This window comes from Arabidopsis thaliana, chromosome 4, assembly GCF_000001735.4.
Source record: "Arabidopsis thaliana chromosome 4, partial sequence".
NCBI classification, from domain to species: Eukaryota; Viridiplantae; Streptophyta; class Magnoliopsida; order Brassicales; family Brassicaceae; genus Arabidopsis; species Arabidopsis thaliana.
Window position 1 is genome coordinate 7,536,825 of NC_003075.7, and position 20,961 is coordinate 7,557,785.

The following is a 20,961-nucleotide window of genomic DNA, read 5'->3' on the forward strand; positions in this document are numbered from 1 at the left end:
GAAGAAAATAAAATTTGGATTAAGGTATATGAGGAGCAATGTAAGATACATTAAACCGGTTCGTAAGATACATTAAACCGGTTTAATGTTCAGAAAAATCGAACCGGATTAAGTTTTAGGAAAATAGAACCGGATTAATTTCGTGAATCAAACATACCGGATTAACAGAGCTTGATCTGAAACTTAACGAACTCGATCCATAAAGGGTTTTGTTTTGTGAGTTGGATCTGGCTTATTCCGATGATGACCGGAGATCTGAAACTTGATGAACCTTACGTAGGTTTGAAATTCGAATCAGAAGAAGAAGCTAAAGATTTCTATGTAGAATACTCCAAAAGATTAGGGTTTGTTGTGCGTATGATGCAGAGACGAAGATCAGGTATTGATGGAAGAACACTAGCGAGAAGATTAGGTTGTAACAAGCAAGGCTTTGGTCCTAATAATCAACGATCATCTAGTTCTAGTTCTAGTTCACGAGAAGGTTGCAAAGCTACGATTTTGGTGAAAATGGAGAAATCTGGGAAATGGGTTGTTACTAGATTCATCAAAGAACACAATCACTCTCTTCAATTCATTGGGTCTTCTTCTTATGATTCTTTTGTACGTTTTCAAAGTTTGTATCTTTGGGTCTTTTTGATTTGCTTTGCTATTACATGACTTGGATGCTTGAAGAAGACAGATTTGTGTTACTGTTTTTTGCATCTTTGGTTCTTGTTTGCTACTACAAGGCTTGATGTGTTGAAGAAAGAGTGTGCATCTTTGGGTCTTTTTTATTTGCTATTACATGACTTGGTTGGTTGATGAAGAGAGATTTGTGTTATTGTTTTTTGCATCTTTGAGTCGTCAAATTTTGATTCTTTGGGTCTTGTTTTGCTATTACAAGACTTCGGTGGTTGAAAAAGAGAGATTTTTGTTACTGTGTTTCTGCAGCTTTGTCTCTTGTTTTGCTATTGCAAGATTTGGTTACTTGATTTGCCATTACAAACACTTGAAATTCCTTTGTACGTCTTCATATATTGCATCTTTGGGTCATCTTGATTTGCTATTACAAAGACTTGGTTGCTTGAAGAAAGTGAGGTTTATGTTACATTTTTTTTTTTTTTTTTGCATCTTTGGGTCTTAATTTGCTATTACAAGACTTGGTTACTTGATTTTCCTTTGTACGTCTTCCAAGTTTGCATCTTTTTGGTCTTTTTGCTTTGATATTACAAGAATTGGATGATTGATGCAGAGAGATTTGTGTTACTATTTTTGTAGGCTGATAAGGAAAGGAAGATTAAAGAGCTTACGGAGGAGATCGAGTGTCAGGACCGATTATGCGATGTGTATCGGGATCGATTGGTGAGTTTTATCGATAATGTTGAACATTATACGGAAGAATTGTCACTTAAAGTTCGAGATATTGTGGAGAATGTTAAGAAACTTGAATGTCAAATACAAACAAGAGCTTGATTCATCTATAAGCATTTGTCGAAAAATACCGAAGATTGCTCCTCCTTAGATCATAGTTTGTCCTAGCATTGAACATTCAATTATTTTAGCAGAAAACTAGTGTTAATTAGGCAAATTCAAAACATACAATTATCTATACAAAAATTATTGTTAAAAAAAGGGAATGTTTAATTGGAGCTAAGAGCAGCAAATCCACCACCTCTCATCATTTGTTTGAACTCCTTAAAATTAACCATACCATCTCCATCAACATCAACCTTACTTATCATCTTCTTGCAATCTTCAAGTGTTCTCCCTTGCTTCAACCCCATTGACGCGAGCACCGACCTCAGCTCTTCATCTGTAATGAACCCATCACCATTCTGATCAAATACTCTAAAGGCTTCTCTCATGTCCTCTTCTTCCTCTTTCTCTTCCACCATTTCTTGATACAATGATCCAAACTCATCGATATCCATGGCCCCGTCTCCATTCACATCCATCTTTGCTATCATCTCATTGATTTCATTTTCAGGGACCATGATTCCCACGCTTTTAAAGAAGTCTTTCAGCTCGTTTTTCGCAATCTTCCCGTCTCCATTCTTATCGAACATTTGGAACACTCTACTCAATTCTCCACGATCCATTCTTTATTGAAACCTTGATGATCTTTAAGCCAAAAACTAATGGAGAAGAAGAATCAAGATCAACACATAGATTCTAAAAGGAAGCCTAAGCAAGTGAAATCTTGTAACAGTTTAAACAAAACAGGACGTCGTGAGAAGACAGAAAATTTTACTAAAAGAAAAGACAGATGAGAGAGAGCTTAACGGATTCTGTTGATAGATTCAACACTTTTGGATCTTTCATTTTTCAGGCTAAAAATAGTTATATATGCCTTGAAATAGACTCTATGAATCATCTAATTCTGACACAATTAAGGAGAACCCCACTAGTTTAACCATAATTACTCGCCGAGCAATGGAGACACGAAATAGTAGCATGTTGAATTACATCGAATATTCATTTGTAGGTTGATAAACAAAAGAATTAAACTATGAAATTTGTTGCAATCAACCTTCCACGTAAAATCGTAAAAAAGAGACCTTGTAAGTATCTAGCTTCCTTAACCCATTCATAAACCTTGAGTACTTTTTACATAAGTAGCCAATTGATAGGTTGGATGTAATTCTTCACAAATATACTCAAGAAAATAACACACAATAGATAAGCTAAACCAACCCTAGTTCTAACTATTAAGTTTATGATGATTCTTACAACACCTTGAGTAAAGAACACTCTTCAGATCAAGCTGAATATCAACTTCATTTTTTGATGCATGCATTGTTTACCAAGGTTAATAAGCAACAATTTTAACAAAAAAAAGGTTAATAAGCAACAACAAAAGCGTTTAATGCACCAGAAATGTTGAGAAGCATGTCTTATGGGTCTCTCTGTCCCTGATTCTAGACTCATTCTAAGTGTTTGTACACTCTCTGTCCCTGATTCTAAGGTTGCAAAAGAACAAGAATTAGCAACATCTCGATCACTTGAATTTTCCTCAAGCGTGGTCTTCACATGAATTTTTGCTCACATCTTCAAGGTCACAAGGGTTTATGTTTGACCTTTCTTCTTGCATAGTGATTATCTTTGAGTTAATATCAAATTCATGTTCCTGTTCAAAATGGGCCACTCGTATATATATATATATATAATATGTATTTAAATTGTGGATATGTTCGAATATCTGTTCGGGTTCGGATTGGGTTCGGGTTTTAGGATTTAGAAGTTTAGAACTCGTTCGGGTATTCATAAATTTTGGGTTGGTTTTGAATATGGTTTTTTGGATCGGGTTCGGATCGGGTAATCGGGTTCTGTATTATACCCACCCCTACTTCTCACTGTCAGATCTGAAAACATGAATATTCATATCAAACGTGTTACAAATTACATTATATCTTATGACATTTTAATTCAATAATAAATGGCAATAAGTGAATTGATTCACAAATCTCATCACATTTTCGTTGTGGGATTTTTTAACGTCTCTTTTAAATTATTAGATTTTTTTGGGATGAAATATGTCTGAACAATATTCAGGTTGGATTAATGTATTTTTGTGGTTTATTTTTTTGTCGAGCCTCATTGGCCATTAGTAAGTGGTGATGGCGGCAACATATTTTAACGGACTAGAACACATCCCATGTTTTGGTTCTGCTACCGTATTGAATGTTCATTCATAGACTCATAGTCCATCTAAACATATACAATGAGAAATATTTAATTGGTTCTGATAACATATACACAAACTTACAAAAACTAATTTAATGCTACTTACATATCTTACATATTTTCAACGGCTAGCTGAAATCTCCAACGGTATTCTTTTCATTTATTTATATATAAATTAGTCAATATATATAGCTTGTCAGCTAAATCCAAAGGTTGATATATGCTCGTGAGAGCTAATAATCATTCTTCAATTATCGATCTCATTTTTAAGAATTATTTTGCTACCTAAATTAAGTAGATGCACTAAAATTAGTAAAGCAAACTCATAATTGTATAGAGATTGCACATAAATTAAAATTAAAAAATAAATCACCTAAAAAGGCGTATAGACTTATAAATTTCATAGAGATAACTCACAAAAATATTTTCCTAAAGAAAGATAGAAATATTTGAAACTAATTGATGCTTTGCTCTATTTACAGGTTTTATTTTGAATCAAAACGTTGTACTTTAGTAAAAACTAATTATTATGATTAAGGAAGATTCTTGATGAAATGGAAAGTTGAGTTTATTCAATCTTAGTTTAATGAAATTTTTCACACACAAAAATAAAATAAAAATTGATGACATTAGATAAAAGGTAAAAAATAGACTCTATTAAGGTTCAAGCTAGACACCCACTTGCATATTGTCATTAATTGTTTTCCAAAACTATTAAAGTATAACAAAATATTGCAATTTGAAAAATGCATTAAGACCTACTTAGATAGGTAGGTAGAAGTTGGACTAATTTCTATTTACTGTTACTAAGATTACTTTATTTTATCTCTTTTATATTTGATTTGTTACAATGCTAGACCATTTTTTAATAATAATTATTATGATTCACTGTCAGATTTTATAACTTTTTTTTTACCATCGTAACATGTGTGTCGCCAAATAGTTTATGTGAGTCACTAGATAAAACGGTAAAAGTATTCATTATGACTTCAGTTAACAATAGTCAACTCTTTATACTTTATACTGTAGTGTTTTCTTATCTCCATTTTTCTTTTTGTGTACATCTTGTAGAAAATCTTCCCACTATAACTTCTTCTTATTATTTTTAAAAAATACTAATCTACTATTATGTTGTTGGACACAAAAAAAACTAAACTAATCTACTATGTTGTATGGATAATCTTTTTTTGTTGATAGTCTCATTATAAATTAAAACGAATACTTCACAGTTCACTAGATGATTAAATATTTGACTCAATTTGCCAAATATGATTATAGAAGAACTTTTCTATATAACATACCTTCAAGTGGATGAAAATGTGTGAGATTTTTTCTTCATAAATGTTTTTTTTCAGTGACACTATATTTTTCTTTATTAACCTGCTATTTCTTCTATATGACTCAAAATTGATTTATTTATCTATCCTATTTTTAAAAATAATCAGCAAAACATCCTCTCTCAATTACGATTTTACCAATATTTTGTTTGTCGTTTTTGAACAAAAATTTGGCTATCTACGTAATAAACCTTAACAAGAGTTATCAATTTTGATCTAAATGATGAATAAATTATGAACCTCAAAATCTGGACTTGGATCCGCCACTTACTAGAGTCACACAAACGTCAAAAGAAGGACCCACGTGAAAAACCAAAACCAAAACTAAAACCAAAGTAAAAAAGCACGTAACGGTAAAACACATGAATAACTTGGCTATAAATAAATAGCAAGGCTTTAGTCATGAATGAGCACTCAATTCGATCACTAACTCTCACTCTTAGTACAAATATTTTCAAGAATGGTTTCTCCTTCTTTTTCAACCAAGCTTGTCTTCTTTGCTTGCTTTGTTCTGTTCACATTCTCACACAAACTCGTGACAGGAGAATCCGACAAAGTTGAGCTCAATCTTTACTACGAATCACTTTGTCCCGGTTGTCAGAGTTTCATCGTCGATGAACTAGTCAAAGTCTTTGACTCCGATCTCGATACAATCACCGATGTCAAGCTCGTTCCATTCGGTTACGCCAAAGTCTCCAATAATCTGACCGTCATTTGCCAGGTTCTGTTCAATTTTCTCACCCTTCTTGTTCCTATTTATATCATCAAAGATCATCATCACTTGTATATGTTTATTTTAAACTCTATCTCTAATAAAATTTATCGTTTGGTAAATTTCTGTAGCATGGTGAAGAGGAATGCAAACTCAACGCTCTTGAAGCTTGCGTCATTAACACTTTGCCTAACCCGGTATGCATTTTATCTCTTAATGTTTTGGTGCATTCAGGTAAAATGATAGTTAATTACAATTTTAATTTGATAAAAATGTGATGGTTTTTTGGAACGCAGAAATCGCAGTACAAGTTCATACGATGCGTTGAAAACAATACGGATAACTGGGAATCATCATGTTTAAAGGGCTATGGAAATGAGAAAGCCATCAATGATTGTTACAATAGTGATCTCTCTAAGAAGGTATAGGTTTATGTGAATAATAATAATACATTCATAAAAAGATAAACATACATTGTATAGTTATATAACCTTATAATTACCATTATTTTTTTGTCCTAATTTACCAGCTCATACTTGGATATGCAAAACAAACCTCGAGTCTTAAGCCGAAACATGAATTCGTACCATGGGTCACAATCAACAGCAAACCACTCTATACGGTATATATAAATCCTTTATTAACACTTACTTTCATTTATTTACATTTTCTAACCAATTTGAAATGTCTTCTATCTTTTTTTCTATTTTTTGTTCTTTGTGTGTGTTATTGGGGATATAGAAACTAGATGATTTGGTGGGTCAAGTCTGCAAAGCTTACAAAGGAAAGACTCCACTCCCAATAGACTGTAGTTCCGCTGCCTTGTCCGAGAGGAAAATGTCGAATGTTGAATTCTCCTATGTAGATGAAATTATCAGTCACTAAGTTAATAATAAAACTACTAAGATGAATAATTAAATAAAGACCTTATCTCTAAATTTTATGTTTATGAGTTGATGAACCTTCTAAATTTTATTTTATCACTATATTAACACCATTTCGACAAGTAAGAAATATGATAAACACTCTACACTAATAATCATCATCAAGTCATCATACCATAATCAGTCATAAAAACCAAAACAAAGGAACAAAATTATGTATGAATGTTGTATATTTACATGCTATGCTTTTGTTTTCCCCTGTTTTTCTTGTATGGTTCTACCAAACTTGTTGATCACAAAGGACCAGGCTTAGTATCTACCAGTTTATCTGTAGTTTCAGAGGAAAGGGACAAAAATGAATTATATATTTTGTTTTTATTTTGAATTATTCTGCCAATTAAAACCAGCTTTTAAAGAGATACCACCAAAACAATCTTGAATTGACAATAGACGCATCATGAGAAAATTTGTAAAATAGAGTTATTTGTGAATCTATTAGACTTGTGATATAGACCCTTGTTAATTACTTGACTCATCAAACAAGAGTTTTTGAACTTTTGAGTTATCAGCAAAGTCGATTAGCGACACGGGAATGGGTTAATTATACTTAAATGGTCCATTAGAATGAGTTCTTATCATTGTCATTGTATTGTTGTTTGATCATTAGTTTCCGTTGATCGTCTAGCTTTTACCTTGATATAATAGATTTATTTATTTTCTTGTCTTACTTCTCTATGCTTAGTTTATTGCTTTAACTCACCTAGATATATAAAAGTGATTATGATTGTATAGGTTCATGAAGAACTAATCCGTTACAAAGTATGAAAGTAGTCATAAAAAGTTTTCTAATAAAAACATCTGAGTACAATATTCATTACTATCCGCAATGCTATACTATAGATTGTGAATGTATTTGTAGGAACTATTATTAATGAACACTAACTTTGAGTGTAATCAACTCTTTATTAAGCCACAAACAAAACCTTTATTTATTATAAATCTGATTATAACGTATACATAAAAACATATTATGAAATATAACAACATAATCACTTCTCTTAGTACGAAAACAACATTTGCCTTATCAAGTTGGTGAACTCGCCGGAAAAAAATCCAAAACAACTTATAGAAATACACATAAAATTGATTTCTTATTGTGCTGGAGGAGGAGGAGTAAAAGGAGGAGGAGGAGGAGGAGTCTCAACTAAAACATCTAGCTTCATGCCTTGAACGCAACCACCTCTTCCATCAAGTAGATAATAACGTCTAGTCTCATAGAGAGGAACAATATCTCTCCCAGCTCCACGTGTATAATTACGTATTGGGCGGTTGGAGATACATTTTTCATAATCAGCCTTGTTTACCTCAAGAATGTTGTGTTGGTCTCTATAGAACACAAAATCTGACAAGAAAGTGATAAATAAAACATAAGTCTAAAGACAGAACCAAGACTTAACTTAACCAAAAAAAAAAGACAGAACAAAGAAAGAGTTATGTTCTAACTAGATCTGGACTTAAAGAAAAGTTAAAAAAACTATTACAAGATTTAAAGCTAAACCAATTTCAAATCAGATCTAAATATGACAGATCTGAGAGTGTAGATTGAGAAAGAAGAGATAGAGAGAACGTACAAAGCCAGTCTCCGACGTAGAAATGTTTGCCTTGAGCCCATAGGGTATAGTTAATGTTGGGGTTCCAGAACTTTTTGTCGCCGACTAAATATTTCTTGGCTGTTACTTCTGGTATCGGCGCCGCCACTAGAAAAGCCAGTACAACCGCCGAGATTAGCACCATAGATCTCCCCATTTCTCTCTAGCAAAACTCTCTCTCTTTCTCCCTTGTAGAATTAATTAGCTATCATAAATATAGTAGTTCATCAGTTCCACTTCCACTAAATTATTGTTTTTGGCAAAACAGTAACTTAAGTTATATAAAAAAAAAAATCATTAGTCAATCAATCACAGTCCTTTATGATAAAACGAACTCATAATTATTCCACCGACAACATGCGTTTTAAATTATTTTTTCTTAAATTATATTATATTATATTGATATCAACCTAGCTAAAATAATTCGGATGGCGAAATCGGACAATTTTTAATAGAAAAAATGGGTATGAAGATAGTCTATGATTCCGTTCTTAGCGACTAGAGGGACCTGCTCAAATCTCCCGGGTGATACGCGATGTCAAGCTCAATAGAACCCCACAACCGACGAGACCGAGAAATCCTTGATTTGGGCTAGAAGATTTTGAAATGAATTTAATATATTCTAAGTAACTTGCTTAAATTTTTTTTCAAACTCTAAAGACATAACTAACATAAAGTAAAAAAAAAAAGTTAATACATGGGAAGAAAAAAATTAAACTAATGATTAGCTCTCTAACGTGTTTAATCTCGTATCAAGTTTTTTTTTAAAAATTATATTGCTATTAAAACATTGTACTATTGTTTCTATTTTGTTTAGCTATTATTCTTGTGAAATGAAAAGTTGTGTTTATTCAATTACTAAATGGCAATATTTATCTTGGAAAACTATACCTCTAATTGGATTAGGCCCTAGACATCCTCTTTAGCTTATTGACGTTAAAATTATTCCCAAAACTATTAAAGTTTAGTAGTTTGAAAGATGCATCAAGACCTACTCAGATAGGTAAAAGTAGAAAACTACAGTTAGTGTGATTATATTTTAAAATATATAAAACAATCTTATTAAACTAAATATTCAAGATATATACTCAAATGGAAGATAAAAACATTTAGTCTGTTACCACTACCAGCCTAGCTAGTCACTAATAGTCACTTTGGAACTGAGTAGATATTTGCATCTTGAGTTACCATGGACTCAAAAGTCCAAAAAGAGACCCCGAGTGAAAATGCTACCAACTTAATAACAAAGAAGCATTTACAGCGGTCAAAAAGTATCTATAAATGTTTACACAACAGTAGTCATAAGCACTCAACACAAACTCTTTACGAATACTTTTAAGTATGGCTTCTTCTTCTGCAACCAAGTTTGTTGATCTGTTCCCATGTCTTTTCTTAGCTTGCCTCTTCGTGTTCACATACTCAAACAACCTCGTCGTGGCTGAAAATTCCAACAAAGTGAAGATCAATCTTTACTATGAATCACTTTGTCCCTATTGTCAAAATTTCATTGTTGATGATCTAGGTAAAATCTTTGACTCCGATCTCCTCAAAATCACCGATCTCAAGCTCGTTCCATTCGGTAACGCTCATATCTCCAATAATCTGACTATTACTTGCCAGGTTAGTTTCAAATTTTCTCACTTTTTGTTGATAAATTACTTTGACTCTAGCTCTAGTTAACCAAATTTGGGAATTTTGTGAAGCATGGTGAAGAGGAATGCAAACTTAACGCTCTCGAAGCTTGCGGTATAAGAACTTTGCCCGATCCGGTATAGAAAAAATACAATTACCTACTATATTTATACTATTTTGTATGTGTGGGTTTGTTAGAAGCTTAATATGAAAAATGGGATGGTTTTGGAACACAGAAATTGCAGTACAAGTTCATACGCTGCGTTGAAAAAGATACGAATGAATGGGAATCATGTGTTAAAAAATCTGGACGTGAGAAAGCCATCAATGATTGTTACAATGGTGATCTCTCTCAAAAGGTAGGTCTATATACAAAAATATAAAAATATACACACATTTATATATATATACATATATATATATAAATTATAATTATATAACCTTATAACCAATTTTTTTTTTTGTAATTGCAGCTGATACTTGGGTATGCAAAACTGACCTCGAGTTTGAAGCCAAAACATGAATACGTACCATGGGTCACACTCAACGGCAAACCACTCTATGACGTATATATAACTCTTCCTTTCATTTTCATTTTAACGAATTTTAAATTAATATCTTTATTTTGGGGATGCAGAATTACCATAATTTGGTCGCACAAGTCTGCAAAGCGTACAAAGGAAAGGATCTCCCAAAACTATGCAGTTCCTCGGTCTTGTATGAGAGGAAAGTGTCAAAGTTTCAAGTCTCCTATGTAGATGAAGCTATCAATTAATAAGTTAATTAACAAACTTCTTATTGAAACTAAGATGGATCTAATCTTTATGCTATAAGTGGAATGATAAATAAAGACGTTTTATCTGAACTTTTATATTTACGCGTTCATGAACCTTCTGATTATCCATTTTTCCTTTTAAATGAAGAAGGCCTATATTGAACTATATTTAGACTATTTCTACAAGTACTTAGTTGAAGGACGGCCTCATAAAAATTTCAGGCAATATCACGGCTGATAAATTTTAGAATAATGAGATGAATGAAATTTGTCAATACCCTTAGCTAGATAATAAAGTTAATAGCATTTGTCTCCAAAGTTTGTTGAAAATGTTTATTAATACCAAATTCTGCCAAGTTATATAAAAAAAAAAATCAAGCAAGAATTGAGAAACTTGATGATGCAACAACAGTTTCAACTTCATAAATGAGGTAGTGACATCCTAATTAAGCTTGCGGTTACACGTAGTCCAAATAATCAATGCAAGTGCCAAAATCTCAGCCATAGTGTGTTAAAATTTTTAATTTAGAAGAAGGCATGCATTCTGCTATTAGAAGAGGACTCTATGATCATCTATTAATGATGAAGAATGAAGAATACATGCAATAAATTAAATATAATTGTTTCACGTAACCAAAGAGCTTATTGTGTATGAGTCAGTGAGTGTAAAATGTCCATTATGTCTCCACGAAGCATGGACTCGACTCTTAATAGTGTTTTTATTTTACTTTACTTCCAGTTTTCTTTTGTTTTCATTTAATCTAAAATATACCAACTTTTATTTCTTATCATCATTTGAAAACATTTATATTCTATGTTGTATAGATATTTTTTTTGAAGGAGTCCTCATTATAAATTGAGCATTGTCACTAGCTAACTCTTTTTTTAATTCAAATTTTCAAAAAGCCATAAGAAAAAAAAATATGTTTAAGTAGGTGAAATGTGCACGAGATTTTTCGATATTTTATATATCTATATTTTCTTTTCAATCCGCTATTTTTTGAATAAAATGATATTAAATTTATACATTATTCTCGTTATTTATAGAAATCGATACTTAAACCGTTTCCCATATAAATATTTTACCACTCATTTTTACCATTTTTGAGCCAAAATTTGACTATCTACATATATAATTAACTCTTACAAAAATCAAATTACAATTGCTTTGATTTAAATGAAAAATATTATTACCCATAAAATTTAGACTTGGATCCCCCACCGGTAGACTGGTAGAGGTTACTAGGGGAGTAGGGACAAAAAAAATCAAAAATATCTTATCTATAAATGGATACACACACACACAAAGCAACTAGCACTCAACTCAAATTCTATTAAGAACAATGGCTTCTTCTTCTTCGTTGGCTTCTTCAACCAAGCTTGTATTCTTTGCTTGCCTCCTCCTATTCACATTCTCATCACACAATCTCGTGGCTGGAGAATCCGACAAAGTAAAGCTCAATCTTTACTATGAATCACTTTGTCCTTCTTGTCAGAATTTCATCGTCCATCATCTAGGCAAAATCTTTAACACTGATCTCCACACAATCACCGATCTCAAGCTCATTCCATTCGGTAACGCCCATGTCTCCGATGATCTTACCGTCACTTGCCAGGTTCTTTTCATTTCTCCCTATTTTTAGTTGGTCCTATATATATATATATATATATATATATATATATATATATATATATATATATATATATATATATATTTATCTCATAATCTTATTCTAAATGATTATGTTTGATAAATTTGTGAATTAAGCATGGTGAAGAAGAATGCAAATTAAACGCCCTTGAAGCTTGCGCCATAAGAACTTGGCCTAATCAGGTACATAACATAACTTAATGATCAATGTATTCCTTACTCTCTATCTTTGTGACAAAATGAGTATGAAACATGTGATGGTTTTTGGAACGCAGAGATTGCACTACAAGTTCATTCGGTGCGTTGAAACTAACACGAATGCTTGGGAATCTTGTGTTAAGAAGTATGGAGGTGAAAAAGCGATAAATGATTGTTACAATGGTGATCTCTCTAAAGAGGTAGGTGTACACATAAATAAAACACTCATAATCATCATATACATTTACAATTTTTCTATATGAATGTCTAACTGTTTGTTGTTTTTATTGCACAGCTGATACTTGGGTATGCAAACCAGACATTGAGTTTGAAACCGGAGCATAAATACGTACCATGGATGACACTCAACGGCGAACCACTCTACGAAGTATACATAACAGTCTTTATATATTAATCTGACTGAATTGTGTTTTTAATTTGGTGAAAAATCACTTACTGATTGTGTTTTATTTTTGGCAGAATATTGGTGATTTTGTGGACTTAGTCTGCAAAGCGTATAAAGGAAAGGCTGCTCTCCCTAAACTCTGTTATTCCTCTGTCTTGTCTCAGAGGACAATGATGCTTGAATTCTCCTATGTTGATGAAGCTATCAATCACTAAGTTAATTATCATACTACTAATGGATTTAAGCTTACCTTAGTGGAAATCTTTAATAAAGACACGTTTTATGAACGTTGATGAACCTTTTTATGAAACACCTGAATTGAACTATATTAAGTTTTTTTTTCTTTTTTCTTTTTTCACTGAATGTTTTCGAAATTGAAATCATCTCAGTATGTAGTGTGGTGTAGTGGAAATGGACCACAAAGGCATTATGAACAAATTCTCAAACTTCTTTTAATGTGAGTTATCTTTATCCTGCCACTAAAACTAGCTTTCTAAGAGATACAATGGAAACAATCTTGAGAATACAACCAGTTCATCCTATTCATTAAGAACAGATTGATTTGAAATTGTCTAACATGTAAGTAAATTTGCATTAGTCTCCAAATGTTTTTTGAAACGTACGTTACAGTTTACGCTTTTTAGTGTAACGGCGCACAATTCAAACGTGGAAAGTAGAAACGGCATGCATTCTGCTACAAGTATAGAGGTAAATGATTTTTACTATGTTGAATAATGAGTTGAAGAATATATCTTTCTTATTCAAATCAATCAAGATTCTATATTGCTATAAGATGATCACTTTTAAATACAGCACAGAATATGAAACTGATGAGACAGCTCTCTTAAATCTTGCTTCCTTCTAGAAATCGGCTATAGAAGTCTAAAGCCTCCCGCGGTTTGTACTCAGGAACCGTATGTCCTGCACCCTGCAAATTACCACAAGCATAGAAAATATAACAAACATTGTTTTTCAAAATGAGATGGTTATATTTGAGTTGAGATTCAATGCTTACCTTGATGGTTAAAAATGTGAGATTGTTTGCATATCCTTGCGTATACCTGAAAAGATTGTTCATAGAATAATGTAGAAACATTAGGAGCTCGACATAAGTCATATATTCGACTAGGCGAAGAATTATTACCCCGCGACTTGGTCATTTGATATCCATGCCCTCCATTCATCAATAACTTTGTATCCAAGAGATTTTGTCCAAGCTTCCGAGCCAGTAAACGGAACACACATATCGTGATCCCCGCTACAAAGAAAAGCTTATTTCATTACTCTCTAAACTATATAGTATATGGCTTCAGATTCATTTTATATGTTTTTGTTTAAGTACCTGTAAATGAGAGCTCTATATCCACTTAGTGTAAGGTTTCTATGGAAATCGATCATGCTTCCTGCGTCGTGATAGAATGAGAGTTTCCCACTGCAAAGTTCCCACCTTCCAATCTCGCTCTCCTGTATAATGTTCCAAACACATCAATGATCTGTTTTCATAATACATAGCAATAGAATCAGACAGAGTTTGAGACCTCTTTAGTATGAATAGCTTTCCTAATCTCTGGATCGTTCAACCACGCTGTTGCAACTCTATCATCCTGCAAACAATCATTCATTGTTTCAGCTTACAATCTTAAGTGGTGAAACAGAGAGGTACATGGTTTTGGTTTACTTACAATGCAAGGAACAGTGACGTCGGCAAGAAGTTGAGACCAGCTAGGGACAATGCCTGGATGAACAGGCGCACGAACTGGCCACGCTCGACCAAACATTCTTTTTCTTATAGGTAACCGTTTTTCAGTTTTGCCTAGCTGAAGGAGACTTGAAGGAAGCGATCTAATGTCGAATGCAGATAGCGATGTTCCGTGGTAACATGGCTCAAGAATGTTGTATATATTCAACTGGTTAGTATCCTGACATGTAAGAATAATATTAAAACCATCATCTTACAAACATTCTTAATGTCTATAAGAATTAACATGAAACATTATTCATACATCGTTAACTTTCGTATACTGTTCCTCGCACTCGAGTCCCTCTATTTCATAGAAATTTCCCTTGCAAGCTTTTGTAACGTTCTGCGATTTTCTTTTCGATGTTGTTAGATAATATAAAGAAAGTGGAAGAGTAAGACTCTATTATAAGCAACTAAACAAACCTCAAAGAGTTCATCAGAGATTAGTCCCATCCCATGTGCAAACGGGACAAAAGCATTTCCATCAAACTTCGGATCCGCAACTCCATTTCCAACCAAATACCCCTGTCCAAAACCAGAGAAGAACACACAGTCATTGTGTGAAACAAAACGAGAACTCAAGAAACCGAGATTGAGTCGTTAAATCTCGTTACCTTGAAGTTAAGAGCCGGCTTTACTCCATTTTTGTTCCCTGCAACATAAACCAACAAATGGATTAAAAAACTTGAGAAGATGTATCACTGATTATGAAAGGAGAAGATAGATAGATACCTATGACAACTTCTGAAGCAAGAGTTGGGACATAAACTCCGGCGTAAGATTCTCCAGAGATGAAAAAAGGATTTGATTGAAACTCAGGAAACATTTGGAACCACTGGTGAAGAACATTTTGAATGAAAGAAGCATTTAGTAATCTGCATTACACCCAAAAACTAAAACATGTCTAATGATTCACCTTGAGAAGGAACGCGTGAGAGTCAACCGCGGTTTTAATATCACCGGTTATGTAATCAGACTTATTGTTTGAGTAAGAGAATCCCACACCAACAGGAGAATCAAGGTATATAATGTTAGAGACCTGAAAAAGTAAACAAATCATACATCAAAACATTACAAAACTAGTAAAAAAAAACAACACAGATATGTTTTCATTAAAATTACCTTGGACCAACTATAAGGATTAAGATGCAAGAGTGGGAGACTATTGTTTTTCTTTGGTAGTTCGAAATTGAATGGACCATGCTCATACACAAATCCATCCATGCTTGAACAACCTGGACCACCATTGAGCCAAAGCACCACCGGATCTTTCGATGGATTCTTCTCCGATTCAATAAAGTAATACCATAGATTCTTTCCATGTTCCTTATCAATTGTCACATACCTTTGATCAAAAACCAAAAAGATTATATACAAGAAAAACAGAATCTTGAATTTCAAGAACAGAGAATTTGATATTTTACCCGGAGTAATGTTTCGAAGGAAAAGTGCCTTCGAAACCAGGAAGTTTGGTGATAAGAGCAGATTCAGGAGCTGATTCTGTTATTACAAACACTAAAGAGAGTAATGTCACAAAGACAAAAACTTTCATTAACCAAACCATTGTGATTATTGACATAAACACAGAATGAATTAAAAAAGAGGATCACTGTGGTATTGCTTTATATAGACTAACACAAAGAAGAAAATCTAGAGGATATTTTGTTAGTTGGCCATAAACCAACAAAAAGTATTATGAATGTTTGGAAAATGATTTAGCACGAAATAAGGATGAAATTCTGGTAAAAAAAGACAAAAAGATGATATGAATTTTTTTGATTTTTAGAACAAAATTTGGAAACTTATGGTTGGTATATAGATTTTGTGATTCTGCAAAGCAACAGTTTCCTTAAAAGGCACGATTTTGAGCATTTCTATAAAGAAAATGGTGATTGCGTCTGCGTTTAGTTGTTATTTACATAAGCATGATTGATTTGAGTGGCGCGAGTTGACTTGGGACCGCTTCTTAAAGTGACAAGCGGTTACTTAAAGTGACGACTGGCTTAACAAAAGGTGACACGTGGCTGGTTTTTGTGAATTCTTTTTGTTAAGTTTTAGGCGTTTTGTTTGGAAAAGATTCCTACATAATGATTAAAAAGTTTTGGTTTTATTTTGAACGATAACTTCTACGAATTAGCTTTCCCATTGTTAAATTACGTAGAAAATAAACTGATTATTCAATTATTGGGAATAGTATAATCCGTATTTTGGAAAGCATTTTGAAATTTATGAGGTTAAAAGCTATGGTTAGCTTTTAAACCTATATATCTAAAATCTAGTGGAAAGCAAATTTTAATAGAAGAATAGATCCAGGTCCACACTACTATTTTGTTTAGTTAGTTTTTCTTCTTTTCATATTGTTTTCTCTGGAATTGTTATAACATTATAAGAGTATATGTAAAGAATAATAAAATCAGAAAGTTTTGGAAGGGAAGAATTTGAAAAAGGTAATAAATAAATAAAGTTCGTTGTATTATGTTTTCAAAATTTTGAACTAAGAATTTGGTTTGGTACAAGAAACTACCGGTTTTATTATACAGATAAAAAGATAACAAGTTTTTTTGAAAGGTAAAAAAGAAGTGCTAATAAAGTGTATAGCTGCGCCATTATCAATTTATGTGATTTCTTACTTCAAAGTACTAAAAATAATTACTTCTAAACTTTTAAATGCGGTTACTAAATTTTAGTGGAGTAAAAATGGTAAATCGAAGGGTATAAACTACATAGTTTAGAAGAAATTATGCAATAGTAAATCGAAAAGTGGAATAGGATTTCGGAATGTGAATCATTTTAATTTGGTCCTACTAGCAAAATAATTGGTTGATAACGTTTTCGACTTACTTTTTGCGAAAACTTTCAAAATATATTTTTGAAAATCCAATCATCTGGATTGAATAAAATTATACTTTTCTATCATATAGATGGAGAAGTATAATGTCAGCTAAATCTCTGCTTAATAAATGATTTAGTAAAAGAGTCGGTTCTCATTTTTTTAACGCATATATACAAGTTAATTATACAAGTTTCTCTTGCTCACTCTTTCACTCTTTCGTTTCTTTTCTTCTTTACATATTATTACTTATATAATCATATATATGAAAGTTGGTAAATTTTCTCCATATAAGTGTACCATTATCACATGAGAAAATGACATTTGTCGTTTTATATTATTTAAATAAAAAGATTAGCTACATTAATTGAAGAAAAACCAAAATTCTCCTATTGTGAATTAAGTCATCCATTAATCTTACTCTTAATTCATTTGTTAAAAATACTAAAAAAATACAAAATCATGCTAATGTATCAAGTATTACTTTCATTCTACTCTTCTTCTTTCATTAGTTTTTTTTATTTATTAATGATCATTACTTGATAATTGCTAAAACAATTACTTGTGTTGTAGTTTAGATGTTTGCTACCTAACCTCTTATTAAGTTACTAATTTTACAGTGAATATTTTCTTATTATTTGTTTTGTGGATATGATTTATCATATGACCTTTTCTCTTTTCATTTATGTGTCTTATGGTAAGTTAGTAACAAAGACATGCAAGTTTTTGCACGTAATGCACATTTGAGATGTTAGATATACTTGAAAATTCTAGACATAAAAAGGGAGAGATCTAAAGTATTGACTTAAATTAATAGCATATCAGGATATGGTTAGAGTAGTAGATGAGAAAAGAGTACGTGGAACAAAAAAATGTTTGTTCAGAACAAATTATGCAAGTTTCAAACCATATAAGTAACATAATTATATACTATTGTATCAATATATCTTATAATGTTATTCTATGTATTCATGATAGTAAAAATTTAGGATTTTAGATGTATAAAAATTTAGATTTGTACATAAAACGTATAATTGATATTTCGAATCAAAGATGAATCTAATCATAAAATTTGCAGCTATATGAGATAGATTTGAGTTTATTATTTTCACAATAACACAAAAATGAACATAAATAACAATAATAACCATAAATATTTGTTTTGTTAGCAATTTTCAAAATACCCTTATTCATATGATATTAGATGATTTACATATATTTTTATTACATACTTTCATATCCCCACATCAAACCAAATTATATCCCAACATACACTACCAACAAAATTTCTACTAAGTAACTCATTTTTTCTTTCTTCCCTCACTCTTTAACCATTAACCCAACTTACCTCTTACTTCCACAAATCTTTCGTTCACTACTTTAAAATCATCACATTTTACTACAAATCACATCCTTAATTAATCAGTCAAAAAATTTAATATAAATGAAAATCACATTGACTTTTCTTGTTTTTCTTTCCTCCGTCTTTTAATTAATCATATATATAAAAATTGGTCAACTCTCTCCATATAAGTAACATATCATCACACAAGAAAATGGCATGTGTCATGCTACATTAATTAAATAAAATGATTAACAAAACTAATTGAGGAAAAATCAAAAGTCTTTTGTTATGTTAAATTCTCTATTAATCTTACTCTTAAATGATTTTCTAAAAACATTTAATGAAAAAAAAATCATAATAATGTATCAAGCACTACTTTCATTCTACTCTACTTATTATTTTTATTTTTTTATCAATAGTCATTATTCCATAATGGCCGAATAAAAAAAAAAGTTGTTTAACTATATATCCATATATGCACAATGGAAAGTTTTTACGACAACAAAGTTGTTTTCCTCCTCTCTCGTCACTCCACTCCCACCGAGATATAGCATTTATGGCTGAAATTCATTTTAAATCTCCTCAAAAGCGATAAACTCATCACATGAATATGGGGAGCAACTTCACTGCACTCAATGCTTCCCTTGCTCCTACTATTATGACCATAAGGTTTATTCAAATGCTCTTAGCTTCAATAACAAACTACAATGCGATGTGTGGAAATCCTAATCCAAAATCAAATATGTATCTCACATTGATCATTTGATAAGAAAATAACCTACCGACAACATTATGTAGACGAGAACAACATGAAAGGAACTCTTGTGCAAGAAATGCTTACATTATATACACTTGATAGTGAGTTCAAAATGTTGCATGTTTGTATTTTGGATGCAACGAGTATAGCAACGGTTCGGATTTTACTAGAACGGGCATATTAGGGCTAGGGTTGGAAAGTACTCCATTCTGGGGAGTTTGGCTCGAAGTTCTCTTTTTGCCTTGGTCGGATGAGAGAATCTAGAACCTCTCACAATTTAATCCTTGGTAATGATGTCATTTTCTTGTGTGATGGTGTGGTACACATATGGACGATAACTGATATAGGATCAAATTAACCTAGACTACTCTCTCAAATAAGAGGCCAGTTGTAATACTTAAGGATCGATTTCCACGAAACTTTTTTGTTCACACAGAAGGTTATAGTATCGAGACTAAACTAAATCAATAAGTAAAAATAAATAAAGAGAAAGCAAATAAGCAAGCAACAAATTGTATGTGTATAAATTCAGATGATTAAGACGTCAAGCTTAGGGATATTCTCAAGAAATAGATGACTAGTAGATCTAATTATAATTAAGATTGTTATGGAACCATTCTAGAACTCAAATCACTAATGTAAAGTAACAGATACTAGTCCGCATTGATTAAACTATGCCTAATAACTAAGGATCCTAACGCTAGTCTGCAAATACTTAATTGCTAAACATGCAATAATATCAGGTTTGATTAGTTCACCTAATTATCTAAACCAGAGCTATTCGCAACTAAATACTTACGCCCATCTATGATAGCTCCAGTAATAAGCAGCTTTTCGTAACTTACCTATTACTTAAGATCAAGTTCTACTTAGCTACTCTAGAACTAGCATTAAAAACAATCAAGATGGCAAACTCTAAAGATAATTTTAATAGGTTGGTGATCTACTAAATCATCTAAAACCCTAATGAGAAACCTTAAACCTAACAAGTGGACTAATAATGTAATCAGAAAATCTTTTGGTGTGATTTATGGAAATTTTAAACTTCAAACCGTCAGACTTCTTGTTGGGCCGCGAGCGGTCTCGATCGACTCCAGGAGGGTGTCGGGTGACACTCTTGCCTTGGTCAAAATCCAAATTCGTCCTTCAAGTTTGAGTTCTTCTGTTTAGCTCTAGAATACTCCATGAATTCTCAAACTTGTCCCGATCTTTGAAATACCTGAAAAGCCTCTAAAAAGACTCTAGAAATAACAAAAAAACTCTAAAACTTATACCTAGATATAGCTAAAATCAGTAAAAATAGAGGTATATCAACTCCTCCAGACTTAGCTTTTATTTGCCCTCAAGCAAAACACAAAAACTGAACCCGTGGAAGAGGTTT

General features: G+C 32.1%; 7 protein-coding genes and 1 long non-coding RNA gene across 13 annotated transcripts; 4 read left to right on the plus strand and 4 right to left on the minus strand.

The window, feature by feature from the left end:
• The first annotated feature begins 88 nt into the window (after nt 1-88).
• AT4G12850 (Far-red impaired responsive (FAR1) family protein) lies at nt 89-2,224 on the plus strand. 4 transcript variants are annotated; one of them, NM_001340811.1, is made up of 2 exons: nt 89-379; nt 1,258-1,498. In NM_001340811.1, the coding sequence occupies exons 1-2, from the start codon at nt 241-243 to the stop codon at nt 1,260-1,262; spliced, it is 144 nt and encodes a 47-aa protein (NP_001319918.1). In that variant the 5' UTR covers nt 89-240; the 3' UTR covers nt 1,263-1,498. The 4 variants fall into 4 exon arrangements, with proteins under 4 accessions (NP_001319918.1, NP_001319917.1, NP_001329818.1 ...); NM_001340812.1 differs by having other exon boundaries at nt 134-578; nt 1,258-1,483; NM_117354.3 differs by having other exon boundaries at nt 150-600; nt 1,258-2,224.
• UNE14 (EF hand calcium-binding protein family) lies at nt 1,620-2,078 on the minus strand (the record flags this gene model as incomplete). Its single annotated transcript, NM_117355.1, has 1 exon — nt 1,620-2,078. The coding sequence occupies one exon, from the start codon at nt 2,076-2,078 to the stop codon at nt 1,620-1,622; it is 459 nt and encodes a 152-aa protein (NP_193022.1).
• Nucleotides 2,110-2,420, minus strand: AT4G05990. Its single transcript, NR_141947.1, has one exon. It is a non-coding gene; the product is annotated as an other RNA (long non-coding RNA).
• Nucleotides 2,421-5,408: 2,988 nt separating this feature from the next.
• AT4G12870 (Gamma interferon responsive lysosomal thiol (GILT) reductase family protein) lies at nt 5,409-6,725 on the plus strand. The gene is made up of 5 exons (NM_117356.5): nt 5,409-5,721; nt 5,844-5,909; nt 6,009-6,134; nt 6,242-6,334; nt 6,454-6,725. The coding sequence occupies exons 1-5, from the start codon at nt 5,461-5,463 to the stop codon at nt 6,595-6,597; spliced, it is 690 nt and encodes a 229-aa protein (NP_193023.2). The 5' UTR covers nt 5,409-5,460; the 3' UTR covers nt 6,598-6,725.
• Nucleotides 6,726-7,556: 831 nt separating this feature from the next.
• Nucleotides 7,557-8,688, minus strand: ENODL19 (early nodulin-like protein 19). Of its 2 annotated transcripts, NM_001203782.1 has the most exons (3): nt 8,228-8,502; nt 8,111-8,130; nt 7,726-7,998 (listed from the first exon to the last, which is right to left on the minus strand). In NM_001203782.1, the coding sequence occupies exons 1-3, from the start codon at nt 8,266-8,268 to the stop codon at nt 7,748-7,750; spliced, it is 312 nt and encodes a 103-aa protein (NP_001190711.1). In that variant the 5' UTR covers nt 8,269-8,502; the 3' UTR covers nt 7,726-7,747. The 2 variants fall into 2 exon arrangements, with proteins under 2 accessions (NP_193024.1, NP_001190711.1); NM_117357.5 differs by lacking the exon at nt 8,111-8,130 and having other exon boundaries at nt 7,557-7,998; nt 8,228-8,688.
• A 779-nt stretch (nt 8,689-9,467) lies between these two features.
• Nucleotides 9,468-10,818, plus strand: AT4G12890 (Gamma interferon responsive lysosomal thiol (GILT) reductase family protein). Its single transcript, NM_117358.4, has 5 exons — nt 9,468-9,865; nt 9,949-10,014; nt 10,114-10,236; nt 10,351-10,443; nt 10,515-10,818. The coding sequence occupies exons 1-5, from the start codon at nt 9,587-9,589 to the stop codon at nt 10,650-10,652; spliced, it is 699 nt and encodes a 232-aa protein (NP_567395.1). The 5' UTR covers nt 9,468-9,586; the 3' UTR covers nt 10,653-10,818.
• A 1,122-nt stretch (nt 10,819-11,940) lies between these two features.
• AT4G12900 (Gamma interferon responsive lysosomal thiol (GILT) reductase family protein) lies at nt 11,941-13,509 on the plus strand. Its single transcript, NM_117359.3, has 5 exons — nt 11,941-12,268; nt 12,421-12,486; nt 12,579-12,701; nt 12,797-12,889; nt 12,982-13,509. The coding sequence occupies exons 1-5, from the start codon at nt 11,996-11,998 to the stop codon at nt 13,120-13,122; spliced, it is 696 nt and encodes a 231-aa protein (NP_193026.1). The 5' UTR covers nt 11,941-11,995; the 3' UTR covers nt 13,123-13,509.
• Nucleotides 13,414-16,551, minus strand: scpl20 (serine carboxypeptidase-like 20). 2 transcript variants are annotated; one of them, NM_117360.8, is made up of 13 exons: nt 16,073-16,551; nt 15,771-15,993; nt 15,565-15,687; nt 15,381-15,483; nt 15,263-15,300; nt 15,072-15,173; nt 14,911-14,991; nt 14,590-14,826; nt 14,446-14,511; nt 14,250-14,371; nt 14,052-14,165; nt 13,923-13,968; nt 13,414-13,835 (listed from the first exon to the last, which is right to left on the minus strand). In NM_117360.8, the coding sequence occupies exons 1-13, from the start codon at nt 16,225-16,227 to the stop codon at nt 13,752-13,754; spliced, it is 1,494 nt and encodes a 497-aa protein (NP_193027.5). In that variant the 5' UTR covers nt 16,228-16,551; the 3' UTR covers nt 13,414-13,751. The 2 variants fall into 2 exon arrangements, with proteins under 2 accessions (NP_193027.5, NP_001329616.1); NM_001340813.1 differs by lacking the exons at nt 13,414-13,835; nt 13,923-13,968 and having other exon boundaries at nt 14,031-14,165; nt 16,073-16,508.
• Nucleotides 16,552-20,961: the final 4,410 nt, after the last annotated feature.